Source organism: Dendrobates tinctorius, unplaced genomic scaffold (assembly GCF_039654945.1).
Source record: "Dendrobates tinctorius isolate UK_male_01 unplaced genomic scaffold, ASM3965494v1 ptg000087l, whole genome shotgun sequence".
Lineage (NCBI taxonomy): Eukaryota > Metazoa > Chordata > Amphibia > Anura > Dendrobatidae > Dendrobates > Dendrobates tinctorius.
Window position 1 is genome coordinate 6,126,867 of NW_027361755.1, and position 15,326 is coordinate 6,142,192.

The 15,326-nt window shown below is 43.6% G+C and overlaps 1 protein-coding gene across 1 annotated transcript in view; it reads right to left on the reverse strand.

Moving 5' to 3' along the window:
* The window catches only part of NOX3 (NADPH oxidase 3), a 635,497-nt gene that overhangs the window by 172,336 nt on the left and 447,835 nt on the right, over nucleotides 1-15,326 (reverse strand). Inside the window, exon 9 of the mRNA XM_073585751.1 lies at nucleotides 13,306-13,559. Coding sequence (XP_073441852.1) covers nucleotides 13,306-13,559 — 254 coding nt within the window. The remainder of the gene's footprint in view (nucleotides 1-13,305; nucleotides 13,560-15,326) is intronic.

Genomic DNA, 15,326 nt, shown 5'->3' on the forward strand with positions numbered 1-15,326 from the left:
TCCCATATGTTGGAGAAAACTACTTTCTGGGCACACGTCGGGGCTCGGAAAGGAAGAAGTGACGTTTTGGAATGCAGACTTTGATGGAATGGTCTGCAGGTGTCATGTCACGTTTGGAGAGCCTCTGATATGCCTAAACTGTTGAAACTCCCCACAAGTGACCCTATTTTGGAATCTAGACCCCCCAAGGAATTTATCTAGATGTGTGGTGAGCACTTTGAACCCCCAAGTGCTTTACAGAAGTTTGTAATGCCCGGGTGTGAAGATAAAAAAATCATATTTTTTTTCCACAAAAATGATATTTTTGCCCCCAATTTTTTATTTTCCCTAGGGTAACAGGAGAAATTGGACCCCAAAATTTGTTGTGCAATTTGTCCTGAGTAGGCTGATACCCTATATGTGGGGGTAAACCACTGTTTGGGCTCATGGCAGAGCTTGGAAGGGAAGGAGCACCGTTTGACTTTTTTGAACGTAGAATTAGCTGAAATTGAGATCATATGCCATGTTGCGTTTGGAGAGCCCCTGATATGCCCAATCAGTGGAAACCCCCAATTCTAACTTCATCTCTAACCCCAACACACCCCTAACCCTAATCTCAGCCCTAACCCTAGCCCTAACCCTAAGGATGTGTGCACACATTGCGGATTCTGCTGCGGATCCGTAGCGCATTTGGTCCTGCGGATCTACAGCAGTTTCTGCTGTGTTGTACAGTATCTTTATATTCAATGGCAAATGAAAAATGCATTTTCCATGCAGATTTGCTGCTGTTTTAAATCCACAACATGTCACTTCTTTGTGTGGAATCCGCAGCGGTTTTACACCTGCTTCATTACCAGGTGTCAAAACACAGGGGAAAACCGCAGGCTAATCCGCACTAAATCCGCAGGTAAAACGCAGGTCATTTGACCTGCGGATTTAGCCAAATCTGCGCTAAAAAATCCGCAGCAGAAACAGCATCGTGTGCACAAAGCTTTATAATAGCCTTAACCTTAGCCCTAACCCTAGCTCTAACCCTAGCCCTAACCCTAGCCCTAACTCTAATGGGAAAATGGAAATAAATAGATTTTTTTAATTGTATTATTTTTCCCTAAGGGAGTGATAAAGGGGGGTTTTTATTTACTATTTATAGCGGGTTTTTATATTTGGCAGCTGACGCATGCTAAAAGACGCTTTTTATTGTAAAAAAAAAAGCTTTTGCATCACCGCATTTTGAGAGCTAGAATTTTTCCATATTTTGACCCACGAGTCATGTGAGGTTTTATTTTTTGCGGGACGAGTTGACGTTTTTATTGGTACCATTTTTGGGCGCATGACTTTTTTTATAACTTTTTATTCCGATTTTTGGGACGCAGAATGAAGAAAAACCAGCATTTCATGAATTTCTTTTGGGGTATGCGTTTACACTGTTCTGTGTGTGGTAAAATTCATAAAGCAGCTTTATCCTTCGGGTCAGTATGATTACAGTGATACCTCATTTATGTCTTTTTTTATGTTTTGGCGCTTTTATGCTATGAAAGCAATTTTATATAAAAAATAATTATTTTTGCATCTCTTTATTCTGTGAGCTATAACTTTTTTATTTTTTTGCTCTTGACGCTGTGTGGTGGCTCATTTTTTGGGGGGACAAAATGACGTTTTCAGCGGTACCATGGTTATTTATATACGTCTTTTTGATCACGTGAATTTTTTTTTTTTTAATTTATTTGGGGATTTTTTATAAATTATTTTTACACTTTTTTGTTTTTACTTTATTATATTGTCCCAGGTGGGGACAACACTATAAGGTGTCAGATCGCTGATCTGACAGTTTAGACAGCACTTTGTCAGATCAGCGATCTGACAGGCGCTGCTGCAGGCTTCCTCCGGCCGCGATCCGCAGCGCTCCCCCCGGGGGCGCCTCTGATCGCTATGACGTACTATCCCGTCCTTGGGAATCAAGTCCCAGGGCACATGGATGGGATAATACGTCCAGTGGCAGAAAGGGGTTAAAGCCTTGAATAAAGTATCCTAAAAAAATCCAGTTTTCATAATGGACACTAGAGCAGTCCCAACATGCTGACCCTTCCATGACTGATATTGAAAGAATGGAGCAATCTCTTTATATTAAGTCAAAGAGGAAATGATAGCTCTATTGAACTGCTGGAGACTTACAGCATATAAAATAAGATGGAAGCACAACTTGCATGCAATAATTTATGCTGCCTCCACAATAGATGCATAATGCATAGTTAAACTATTCACCTAGTTCATTAACCTCCCAGTCCCCCTGTCATTTCTGAAAAATGCTAACAGATTGTGCATGCATCTCTGCTGTCATTCTCTAGTCTTTGGGGGAGGAAACCACAATCCATTGCTCACAGATATTTTTCAGCTAATGTATTTCAGCAGACATTAACATGTGGGACGCCCTCCCAGGGCTGTGGGGTACTCGGTACCGGGCCGGTATCAGTGGGGATGTGTCAAATCCCCACCTGGACCCAGACTGTGGCCCTGGGCGCCCAAGTAATAGGAAGATGTGAATGGTGGAATGTAGTTAGATGAATAGTTCGTGACGCCACCTGTGATGCTGGGCAAGGGAGGTGTTAAGCCGACGCTGCCTGCAGATCCGCTGGGACTGATGGTATGGTGCAGCAAAGATGTAAAAGCTCCCACAGGTGAAGCTATAGTCCCAGGGCAGTGTAAATGTGGTTGGCAGGAGATGTAGCGGTGCCGGAAAAGTAGGAAGCAGACAAGACACAGCGGGGTGCAATTTCTGTACCTTTACTTGATAACTGCAGTCCAGGGTCCTGATTACAGATAGTATTGGAGCAGGCTAGCCTGGAAGCAATTCAGGGATTCTCTCTCAGCTGATAGGCTGTGCAGTCGTCTTACTAGCGCTTGTTTGTGGGATCTCCAGTACCGAGTTACACTGAAGTTCCTCATGTCAGATGTTCCCAAGAACTCTGCTTGCACGGCGGACAGCTGTAGCCTGCTTCGGGGACTCTCTACTCGTAAGTCCCGGCTCTCTATCCGTATTGCTGTTGTGCCCTCAAGTCTTAGATGGGAGTAGTGCATTTACAGCCCACTACTCCACCGGTGTCTGCTGCAGAACTATTAGCGTCCATACAACCTCTGGGACCGGGCCCCGGCCTTGCGCTTAGAACTTCTAGGCAGGGTTCTTCCTCTAACCCACGTCCTCTGTGTTCCCTTTACTCCTACCTTCCATACTTGTCTTTTCCCTTCCATCCCGCTCATATACAGTATATACTCTGAACTCCACCCACCTCCCAGCACGTTTAGTGTTCCAAGCAGGGAACCACCAAAGGTGCTCTGCCTCTCTCTAAGCAAAGAGCCGCAATGTGGTTATGCTGAACTACTCTATTGTGTGGGATGTGAGTGTTGGAGCATGGTCAGGAGCCTCCAACTTACCTGGATGGTGGGGCTCCGCACCTTAGGAGAAGGTGCAGTACCTCTGCGGTGACTGAGCCTCAGGGGCGTCACACATGCTGCTAAACATTCTAAATAGAGAACACAGGAATGAAATATCTTGACATCTGTTCATGCTCTTTATGAGATGGTGGATAATGCACTGGGCTTTCTCTTCCCAGATCTGGATCGTAGAATCAATGAGCACATGCACATTCTGTGGCACTACTTGTTGGTAAACCCATGACAGTACCACCCCTTCTACGCAATCGATGAAACACATTATGAATCCTAAAGGTGGGTGGCAAAGCAAGGCAGAATGCTACTGGATTGTCGATGGTCACAATCTTATATGGCACGATGAACCTGGGACCCAGTTTCCAAAAGGGAACCTTTGACTTAATTTTCCTTGAGGACAGCTACACTGTTATATTTGGACTTTATCTTCCTCAAATTATCAAGAACCCCTTGCCACGCAGACATAACTGTTTATGAAAACCATTTTTCAGGTATTCCAGAAGAGCGATTCCTATTAAATGAATTTAACGGATGATGAAACCTGTATGCCCTGATGAACGGAGACTTACAAGTAGACTCATGACGATTGTCTACTGCAAATTCAGCTAGACGTACGTAGGTAACCCAATCCTCTTGATTCTCAAACATAAAACATCTAAGATACTGTAAGTCTCAAGATTCTTGTTAACCCATTCAGATTGCCCATTAGACTGCAGGTGAAAGACTGAAGAGAATGACAGATGGATCCCAAAATGAGTGCACAACGCTCTAAAAAATTTGGAAATAAACTGCATCCCCCGATCAGAAACAATATCGGAAGGGATTCCATGACCCACTAAGGTGGATGTAAGAGAAGAAAGGAAACAATGCCTGAGTAACTAGATGGTTCATAGCCCTACAAGATTTTTGTTTTCAGGTGTCTCATAGGCCTGGGAAACAACATGGGAATGCAGATGCTCTATGAAATATCTATAGTATGTTGGCAGATAGTGCCAAGCCCCCCGGCTTTGAGCAGAAGGAGCTACGTAAAGTGGCAGCCGAACATGTCGTGGATGGGAGGTATGTGTCCTCAAAATGCCAAGCCTCATTGATGTAGGACCCAGAGAAGTGGCAGTGGTTACTTGTTCTTGACGGTAATCTCATTAAGACCTCGGTAGTCAATACAAGGACAAAGTGAGCTGTCTATCTTTTTGACAAAGAAGAATCCAGCGCCTGCGGGTGAAGAGGACTTTTGGATAAAGCCTTTTGCCAGATTCTCCTGAATATACTCCGACATGTCTTGCATCTCAGCTGGGGATAGAGGATAGATTCTACCCCTGGGTGGAGTAGAGTCAGGAATAAGTTCAATCGGGCAGTCATATGGCCGATGTTGGGGAAGATTCTCTGCCTCTGTCTTGCAGAAGACATCTGCGAAGGACCAATAAGCGGCTGGGAATCCGGCAGGAGTGGAGACGAGTTGAGAAACTCTGACTGGACAAACCGATAATAAAACATCTAAAACACTTGCTAATAAATGGGTATACTCAGTTGCTACACCATGAAGAAAAACCCATAACTTTCATAAATTTACTTAATGAGATAAGCTAATTAAGTATATACAGTTTTAACTAACAGCACCTAGAACAAGGTAGGTTTTGAAAAGACGGTACATAACGGGGGGGGTAACAAAAAGGGAGGATATCAAAATGAGACCTCTTAGGTACCAATAAAAACAATAGTTTTATTTCTCAAATGTATATAAAAGTAGTCCTATTAAATTAAGGGCTACAGACACGACATAATTTATTGGTACATAACAAAAACAAAAAAATAAAACAACCACCGAACCACAAACACAAAAAGCTGAATAGCCAATAAAGTTTAAATGTCTTTGAGGGAGGAGGAACCTGTAAACAATGTAAACTATGATGTGGCTCAGTCAGCTTAATGTAAACATTGTCTTAAAAGTGCCCGCAAAAACTGACCTTCAATCAGAGGTATTCTTCGCCAGCTAGTTATCCTGTAGACTGGGCTATACAAAGTACTAGATGGCCAAGAATTTCACTACCTGGATATAAAAAGCCTAGTCTAGAAGCTTTCCCTCAAGCAATAAAGAAATGGGCTTTTGCAATGAAAGGCACATGAAACAAATCATATCGACATGCTATAGCCACTCAGCTAGTAAATATCTGAACATGCTTAATATTTTATAGTCCTTATTAGATGCAGGAATACTATATCACAATTTGGTCTTAGTCCAATCAATCCTAAGAACACAAGAAAAAAGCATGCCCAGAAAAAAACATAATAGGTTACTTATCTGAATCCAGTCCCAATAGCATCGTCCCTACGCGTTTCACCCCCTTCCAATGTCAGGGCTCATCAGGGGACCACAGATTAGGAGTAATCCATAATGACATGGCTGTTGAATGTGGGTGAAAAAAGCCAACACAGTATCTCTTTATAGGACAAATGCCATAATGACCCTAAAATCCCCTCTAGGTCCAAATAAACTACCGCAATGAAAACCAGTAAGAGGAGGCTCTTTTACTACATGTAATATGGTTTAGCTTCTCCTCTATGGGACGCACGCCAGAGATCACATCCATGCCTCACATTCAAAAACGGAATTTCCTCCCATTTCCGGGAGTGGAGATGTTGATGCAATTCATCGCTACTGACATGTGCGCTAGAAGTTCCTTTATGTCTAGAGCACAGAGACGATTTCAGACATGCGCACTAGGGGGCTTATCCGAATCTTCAGGGCTACAGAGCGTGAGTGCGATTCATCGTCACTGACATGTGCAGTAGTGATCCCACTGCTCATCATATGCTAACAGATGACTGGAGGGCACCGAGCGATTCCTGACATGCGCACCAGAAGGAAACGCTTCTCACATTAGCACAGAGCTGATATTCATCCAGACTCCAAGTAGAAAAGTCTAAAAGCACTAATGTTCTCAAAATAGAACATATGTACAACCTCAGCATAAAAGGTGTCACTGGCATAGTTCCGAAACCACCGGATCCATTATGGATTACTCCTAATCTGTGGTCCCCTGATGAGCCCTGACATTGGGAGGGGATGAAACGCATCGGGACAATGCTATTAGGACTGGATTCAGATAAGAAACCTATTATGTTTTTTTCTGAGCATGCTTTTTTCTTGTGTTCTTAGGATTGATTGGACTAAAGGGGATTTTACACATTGCAATATCACTAGCGATATCGCTATAACGTCACCAATTTTGTGACGTTATAGCGATATCGCTATGTGTGATACTTACCTCCAACCGGCTCCCCCGCTGTCCATCGCTGATCGCGCGAGAATGTCCGGCTCCATTTCTCGTCGTCAGCTTCCTGCTGGGGCTTCCTGCTGTGATGATGAGCGACGCGTGGAGGCGGGCTGGAGGACGTCAGGATCGCTGTGTGTGAAAGATGAGTATCGTGCGCTGCGTCGCTGCTGCATCGCTGTGAGGTCTGCCTGTGTGACATCTCACTAGTGATCATTTAGGCCGGTTTCACATTAGCGCTTTTTCAGCGCGCGCACGGCCGGGGGTAGCTCCGCCCCCGAGCCGGCTCTCTGCCCGGCGTGCCCGCCCCTTCCTTGTAGCGCCGCCTCCTAGCGGACAGCGGCGCCTGCGATCGGCGCACCTATCTTTAGCATAGGGTGCGCCGATCGTGCGCAGGCCGTGCGCTAGTTGCGCTTTGACCTGCGCTGCGCACTTTTGACGGTGCGCCGTGCGCGCCAAAATCAAACTTTTCGGATTTTGGCGCGCACGGCGCACCGTCAAAAGTGCGCAGCGCAGGTCAAAGCGCAACTAGCGCACGGCCTGCGCACGATCGGCGCACCCTATGCTAAAGATAGGGTGCGCCGATCGCAGGCGCCGCTGTCCGCTAGGAGGCGGCGCTACAAGGAAGGGGCGGGCACGCCGGGCAGAGAGCCGGCTCGGGGGCGGAGCTACCCCCGGCCGTGCGCGCGCTGAAAAAGCGCTAATGTGAAACCGGCCTTAGTGATGCACCAGCGATCTTGACCTGGTCGGATCGCTGGTCAGATCGCTGGTGCATCGCTAAATGTAAAAGGGCCTTAAGACCAAATTGTGATAGAGTATTCCTGCATCTAATAAGGACTATAAAATATTAAGCATGTTCAGATACTTACTAGCTGAGTGACTATAGTATGTCGATATGATTTGTTTCATATACCTTTCATTGCAAAAGCCCATTTCTTTATTGCTTGAGGGAAAGCTTCTAGACTAGACTTTTTATATCCAGTTAGTAGAATTCTTGGCCATCTAGTACTTTATATGGCCCAGTCTACGGGATATCTAGCTGTCGAAGAATACCTCTGATTGAGGGTCAGTTTTTTACGGGCACTTTTAAGACAATGTTTACGTTAAGCTGAGTGAGCCACATCATAGTTTACATTGTTTACAGGTGCCTCCTCCCTCAAAGACATTTAAACTTTATTGGCTATTCAGCTATCTTCTTGTGTTTGTGGTTGGGTCATGCTAGGTGGTTTTGTTTTTTTGCTTTTGTTATGTACCATTAAATTATGTCGTGTCTGTAGCCCTTAATTTAATAGGACTATTTTTAAATACATTTGAGAAATAAAGCTATTGCTCTTATTGGTACCTAAGAGGGCTTATTTTGATATCCCCCCTTTTTTTCTGAGATGTTATGTACCGTCTTGTCAAAACCTACCTTTTTTTACGTGCTGTTAGTTAATATCTGTATATACATATTTAGCTTATCTAATTAAGTCAATTTATGAAAGGTTATGGGTTTTTCTTTATGGTGTGACGAATCGATAATAGGCAACGATCATGACAGTGCTGACCCCAACATAGAACGTCCCCCAAACGCCAGTCAAGGATAGGTTCATGCACACTCAGCCAGGGTAGCCTGAAAAGAACTGCATGGGACAAGTTGGGAAGGAAGCAGAACGCGATACTCTCGCGATGCAGTGCTCCCACCTGCAACTCCACCTCTTCCGTAACCCTAATGACAGTCTCTTGCAATGGTCTTCCATCCACCGAGGAAATCAGCCGCAGTTCCTCCAGAACCCTGACTGGAATCTGATGGTTATTGACCTTCTCAAGACTTATGAAACTGCCTGCCGCTCCCGAATTTACATAAGCCAACTCCGAGAAGCGCCTATTCACAAAAATTATCTGGACAGATATGGTTAAGGGTAGAGGGAGTCACACACACCTAGGTAGGCCTCTTCTACCTGACCTAGGTGGAGGAGTTTCCCGGCCGCACGGGAAAGGAACAGAGTAAATGCAAGACACTACCACAGTAAAAACAAAGCCCTTGTGCGACCCTCTCCTTCCGACGCTGATCCACCAATTTGACCTGATGCACCTGCATAGGTTCAGGTGCGGGAACGGAAGAGGACGCTGAAGACCATGGGCTGGAAGGCCTATAGGTGGAAGGAACTGAATGATTGGACTTTCTCTCTCGGGCGGACTCATGAGAACGCTACTGGATGTGTAGATCAATACGTGTAACCAGGGAGATTAAATCATCTAGGAAGGTAGGAGTATCCCAACCCGCAAGTTCATCCTTAAGGCTGAGTTCACACGTGGCGTTTTTTCCGCGTTTCCGCGGCGGTTTTAACCGCGCGATTTTGCCGCGAAAACGCGAAAAATAAGCATCCCATGCATTCCTATGGGATTCCGCAATGCTGTGCTAATGCTGCGGTTTTTACCGCGGCGGAATCGCTTTTCGGTAAAAACCGCAGCATGCTCATTAATTTGCGGAATCGTGGCGATCCCGCACCCATAGGAATGCATTGTTCCGCTTACTTCCCGCATGTGGCTGTGCACACCATGCGAAAAGTAAGCAGAATAATTGCGGATGGTACCCATGGTCCAGAGGAGAGGAGACTGTCCTCCGGGCTTTGGGTACCATATCCCTGTAAAAAATAGAATTTAAAAATAAAAAATATTGTTATTCTCACCCTCCGACGTCCCGCGCAGTCTTTCCGCTTCTCTTCACGCTCCCGTTCCCAGTAATCCTTTGCGAAAATGCCCGCGATGGCGTCCGTTCTCGCGGGATCGCGAAGTCTCGCGGTCATTCGCGCGATGTCATCGTGAATTACCGCGAGACGTCGCGATCCCGCGAGAACGGACGCCATCGCGGGCATTTTCGCAAACGATTACTGGGAACGGATGCGCGGGACGTCGGAAGGTAAGAATAACACCATTTTTTATTTTTTTTTACATTCTCTCTTTTACTATTGATGCCGCATAGGCGACCTCAGTAGTAAAAAGTTGGTCACACTCATCAAACACTATGTTTGACGAGTGTGACCAACCTGACAATCAGTTTTCCAAGCGATGCTACAGATCGCTTGGAAAACGCTAGCATTTTGCAAGCTAAATACGCTTGCAAAATGCTAGTTTTTCCACGGGAAAATCGCGGGAATTTAAAATGCGATTTTCCCGCGGACTGGAATTCCGGAATTCTCGCGGTAATTTCCGCGAGAGTTCCGGTACGTGTGCACTTAGCCTAATTCTGCCCAACAACCCTCATTAGAAATCTCCGACCAGCGCCTCATTATTCCACCCTAGTTCCGAGGACAGAGCATGAAAACAAATGGCATATTGCCCGATCGTAAGGGTGCCTTGGTGGAGATTAAAGAGGGACTCTGTGGCTGAGGCTATGCAGCCTGGCTCGTCAAACACTTTGCGGAAGGTCTCCAAAAAGGTTGACAATTGAGAGGTTATGGGATCATCACGCTCCCACAGAGGATTAACCCAGGCCAAAGCCCCACCTTTTAAATGTGAAACCACAAATACCACCTCAGCCCGATCGGTGGGGCATTGGTGAGGCAATAATTCAAAGTGTAGACAACATTCATTAAAAAAAACCCCGTCACAGCTTGGGGTCGCCGTCATTTTTTCAGTTAAAGGACTTTATTCTTGGTGTGTGTTTTCGTGCAATGTGACTATGAGGTTAGTAATGGGAGCATTTTATTAATGCCTCTCCATTACTAACCTCGGGGCTTAAAGTCACCTGACAATACAAAGGTGACATCAACCCCCCCAACTATCACCCCACTTTCCACCGCTACAGGGCAAGTGGGAAGAGCGAGGCTAAGTGCCAGGATGTGCGCATCTTAGAGATGCACTTTTTCTGGGGTTGCTGAGAGCTGATGTTTGTAGCCTGGGGTGCCAGTATTTATGGCCCCTTCTTTGGCTATTAATATCAGCCCACAGCTGTCTGCATAGCCTTTACTGGTTGTTAATTATAGAGGGACCCTATGTCTTTTTTTAGGGTTCCCCATTTTAATAGCCAGTGAAGGCTAAGTATACAGCTGTAAGCTGATATTAATAGCCTGGGAAGCTCCATGGATATTATCCCCTTCCCAAGCTATATCCATGGTCCCCCAGCTGTCGGCTTTCCCTCTGCTGGTTTTGAAAATTACGTGGGAGTCCACACCTTATTTTCAGAAAAATAATCTTCCTATTTTAACAAAAATGCTTGTGTTACCTATCACAAATCTGAATGTACAATATTCATGCCGAATTTGTTTGGCAATCATTTTCTGAACATATTCGCTCATCTCTACTGGTGGACAGCTTTTAAAGTATGTTTTTCTCTGAAACACTGCAGCATTTTTTAGTCTAATATGCATGGCTGAGATAATAGAGCCAGTGTCTGATACATGCTGCCCATGGATTGGACAGCATATATCAGTTGACAGGTTCACTTTAAATACACGTTCAAGGGTCTCAGTATAAAATTTGCTGTCCAATGCTTAGTTTTATAGCAAATCAGTCTCTAGCAGCAGAAATGGCTCACAGTGGGTAAGGGGTTTTGCTGACAGAATAGGAAGAAACTGTTTGGCAATGTCCATTCTCTTCTCTACACCAATACTGGTATACCAACAAAACAGATGAGCGAGCTTTCTCTTCAAGACAACCATATGGTTGGACATTGGGCAAAATTGCTAATACGAGAATTTAAGGCTGATGATATACTGTATATAGTGCAGGCACTAATCAGAGCATTTAAACAAGCATCCCCTCTACTCCCTTGACATCAAAAAGTAATGCTACAAGAATTTGATCTTAAGAGAAATAGTAGGTAGGATATGTACTACCTTTTTAACTATGGAAAGGATTAAATAGTAGAAGCACATGCTTTTATTGCTATTTCTGAAGGAAGTACTGGTGTGCTATGTGCTGTCAATTAAAATAAACAGGTTCCAGGATGATTTATTTGTGTAAGACCATTTCAATCAGAGTTTTTAAACTACCATCCCCTAAATCATATGCAAACATAAGGAAGGAAGATCAGAACTATATTTACGACTTACTAAATTTCAATATTGTGAAACCCTTGCTTATCTAATATGTATTTCAATGAGGGAAAATAGAAACTACAAGACATACAGGTATAATCAGCTGCTTACTGAAAAGTAATGAAAAGAAAAACTGTAATCTTTGTACAATGCAAAGCTCTACATCATTTAGCAAAATATATACTATATTCTGGAGTCAATCAATCAATGATGGCATTGATTGATGGCAAGATTGAAGCAAATCTTGATAAAGTCTGCTGGAGTCAGATTCCACAAATTAAGGCATATCCTTGGTCTGCCTGTACACTACAGTCTTAAAATTACAGAAACTGCAAGATATAGTAAATTTCTGGAAATATTTACATAAGTTTCTGGCACAAATCATAGTGAATATATTGGGATGTGACTGCCCTGCCTGCTTTATGCAAAAATGTGTGACTTTTGCAAAATATAAGACTGTCATAAAGCATTTTGTCAACGTATCCTTTTATATTTCAATTTTTTAGACATTTTCAAATTTTTATTTGCTATCACTGGAAGAAAATACTCTTTCTTACACCTTTAAGCAGAAATCATTCTAACTATTATCCTGCCTTCAAGATGCTGTAATGCTATCAAATCAGAGCCAGGATGGCTTTTCCTAGTAGAGCCTTAACCTTGTTGTGGCTTGTTACAATGGTAGATAAGACTCAAGACACAAAAGGAGATCTTTCAACAATTTACTTCATTCTGATTCTGCTGCATCACTACCAGGCTCGGACTGGCCCATAGGGGAAAAGGGGAATCACCCGGTGGGCCCCTGTGCAGTCAGGGGCCCCCAACCCCACGAAATGGGTAGTACTTTGCATAATTCACATGATTTACAATATACAGAAAAAAGCAGCATCTCATCATTCATTAACCAAACTACCTAACTTGTTATTATATAGAGATATAGGTAAATTTGTGAACAAGGGTAGTGTAATATTTGTATGTATTTGAAAAGTGGGCCCCCTAAGGTCATTGTTACTGGTGGGCCCTTGACACCCCAGTCCAATGCTGATCACTACTATACTAATTTACCAATGAAAACTTTGGCAGCGATTCATCAAGACTGGTCCATTATATGACTGTTTGGTTGAAGGGTGCTCTGAATTAAGAGGTGCCGAATCCAGTAAGAGACACACAACTTTTAATGGACTTGACGCATCTTTCAGGTGCTGTGAATCAGCACAAGAAATGTATTTCACAGTGAATACTCCAGAGTGGCATATAGTGCTGTCGCAATTTACACCATGTTAGTGATGTAAATTATGAATTTGATGGTTGCACTCCTCCATGCCCTCTTCCCTTCTAATATCCACCCAACTTTCAAAAAGTTGGTAGTCTAGCGTAAAAGCAAAAAAAGTTTTAAAATGTTCACTCAAACACGATCTGCACAAAAATGTTGCAGCATTTTAAACAGTTTTTTGTCAGAATCCTGATACAAACTATTCAACGAACCAGGACCCATATGTGGAGTTTTTGGTTACATGTATTATTTCCAAGACTTAAGAAAACAAATTGCTAATCAATAAATTATAATATAAGTATTAAAATATTTGTCAAACCTTGGCAGCTGCCATGGTTCCAAACACAGATTCCTACTGGCTCCACATTCTGTGAGGAGTCGTTGTGTCCAGTCTCCAACAGCTCTCACATGCACACTAAAAAAAGGTTCTTCTGGTGCTGATGTTAATGTGAAGGGATGCCACTCTAGTCTTGAAACAGTAAGGCATTGAAGAAAAATATATTGTCCTGGTTCCATAGCAAAACCCTTTTTCTTCATTTGTATTTCTAGAACACCAGATGAGTGAGAGACGACCTAAACATGAATTACACATATTTACTTGAAGTAAAGCCAATCATAGCATGTAATAAGAAAAGGAAAAATGTAAGTAAGACTTAAAAGAGAACTTGTCATTACATTTATGTTGCTCAAGTCATGGGCAGCATGAATCAGTGCCTGGCTGCGTGATTGCAGCCAGGTATGTTTTGAAACCATGCACTATTTCCAATGTATCAGTTGGAATATCTGGATGGGGACTAAAGGGACTATGTACACAAATGAGAGAGACCAGTCATTCAACAGTAATGAGGGAGGAAAAAGCCAGCTGGGGACCGTGACGGACTAGATAGGCCTCCCCATATAGTCTCCCACCAGCTTTTTAAATTATGTTTTCTCTAAATTGACACAGCATTTCAGTGTAAAAACTACCTGACCGCAATCATCCATGCTGGTTTAGATTCATGTTGCTGCATGTGGTTTGGTCTGTATTATTCAAAAGACAGAACAGCTTGATCATCAGCCAAAAAAATCACAGAAACATATCCATTTCTGATTGGCTTCACAAATGAAAAATAGAAATACACGTCTATAGGTCTAGGAAAATCACTGGCTATACACAGATGCTATTTGTGTGCTATCCTTGTGATGCCTGTGATTAACGTTGTAATTTACTGTATGCATTTATTCATATGTAAAAATCACTGATGGAAAAGTGATGTTAAAAACTAAAACTGTGACCAAACACAGATGAAAATTGGATGAAAAACACAGATGACACTCAATTATTTACGTACGTGAAAAATCACTGATGTCTAGTGTTGAGCATTCCGATACTGCAAATATCGGGTATCGGCCGATATTCGCGGTATCAGAATTCCGATACTGATTTCCGATACTTTTTGCATATCGGATACCGGAATCGGAAGTTCCCATAATGCTATGAGCCAGTTTGATTTGATTCAGCCAATGAGGAATCCTCAGAAGTGTGGGCACATCCTGTTAGGCATGTTAACTAATGGCATGGCTGTGATTGGCTGCTGAAATGATGTCATGATGCACTATAAAAGCTGCTGCCACCGCTATTTAGGGTTCACTCTGCTGTGAATTCAGTTAGGGACAGCCTGCTGTTCAAGATTCTGAGGGACAGTTAGAGATAGCGATTTGCTATATAATATTGTGCTTTACCCAGGCTACATTATCAATCACTGCAGCTTTCTTTTGCCTTGCAGCGCTGTTCACAGCTGTCTGCAAGGTCTGTGTTAGTGCAGCTCACGTTGTAGTGTGTCCTGCAGCCACCTCTGGTTGTAGGCCGCTCAGCGTGCATCACTGCCTGATACATATTTATTTTTGTTTTATTGCTGCTCATTTTTCATAAATTCTCCTATTAGTGTGCATCCATCCGTATCCATCTACATTGGTTGCAAACACTATAGGAGTAGACAGCGGAGCCTTTCTGCAGCCTTTCAGTGCTAGTGCCCAGTTCTCTGCACTGTTCACGGCTGTCTGTGAGGTCTCTGTGTGTGAGTGCAGCTCATGTTGTAGTGTGTTCTGCAGCCACCTCTGGTTGTAGTCCGCTCAGCGTGCGTCACTGCCTCATACTAAGTCTGGGGTCACACTAACCTGCGCAAAATACGGTCCGCAGATTACAGGCGTAATACGGATGAATGACCCCTAAATAGTGCTCCGTAGGTCATCCGTAAGCAAGGTGCGGTCGCGTATTTTGCGCATGTCTGCATCCGTATGTAATCCGTATGGCATCTGTATGCAATTCGTATGGCGAGATTTTCTCGCAGCCTTGCAAAA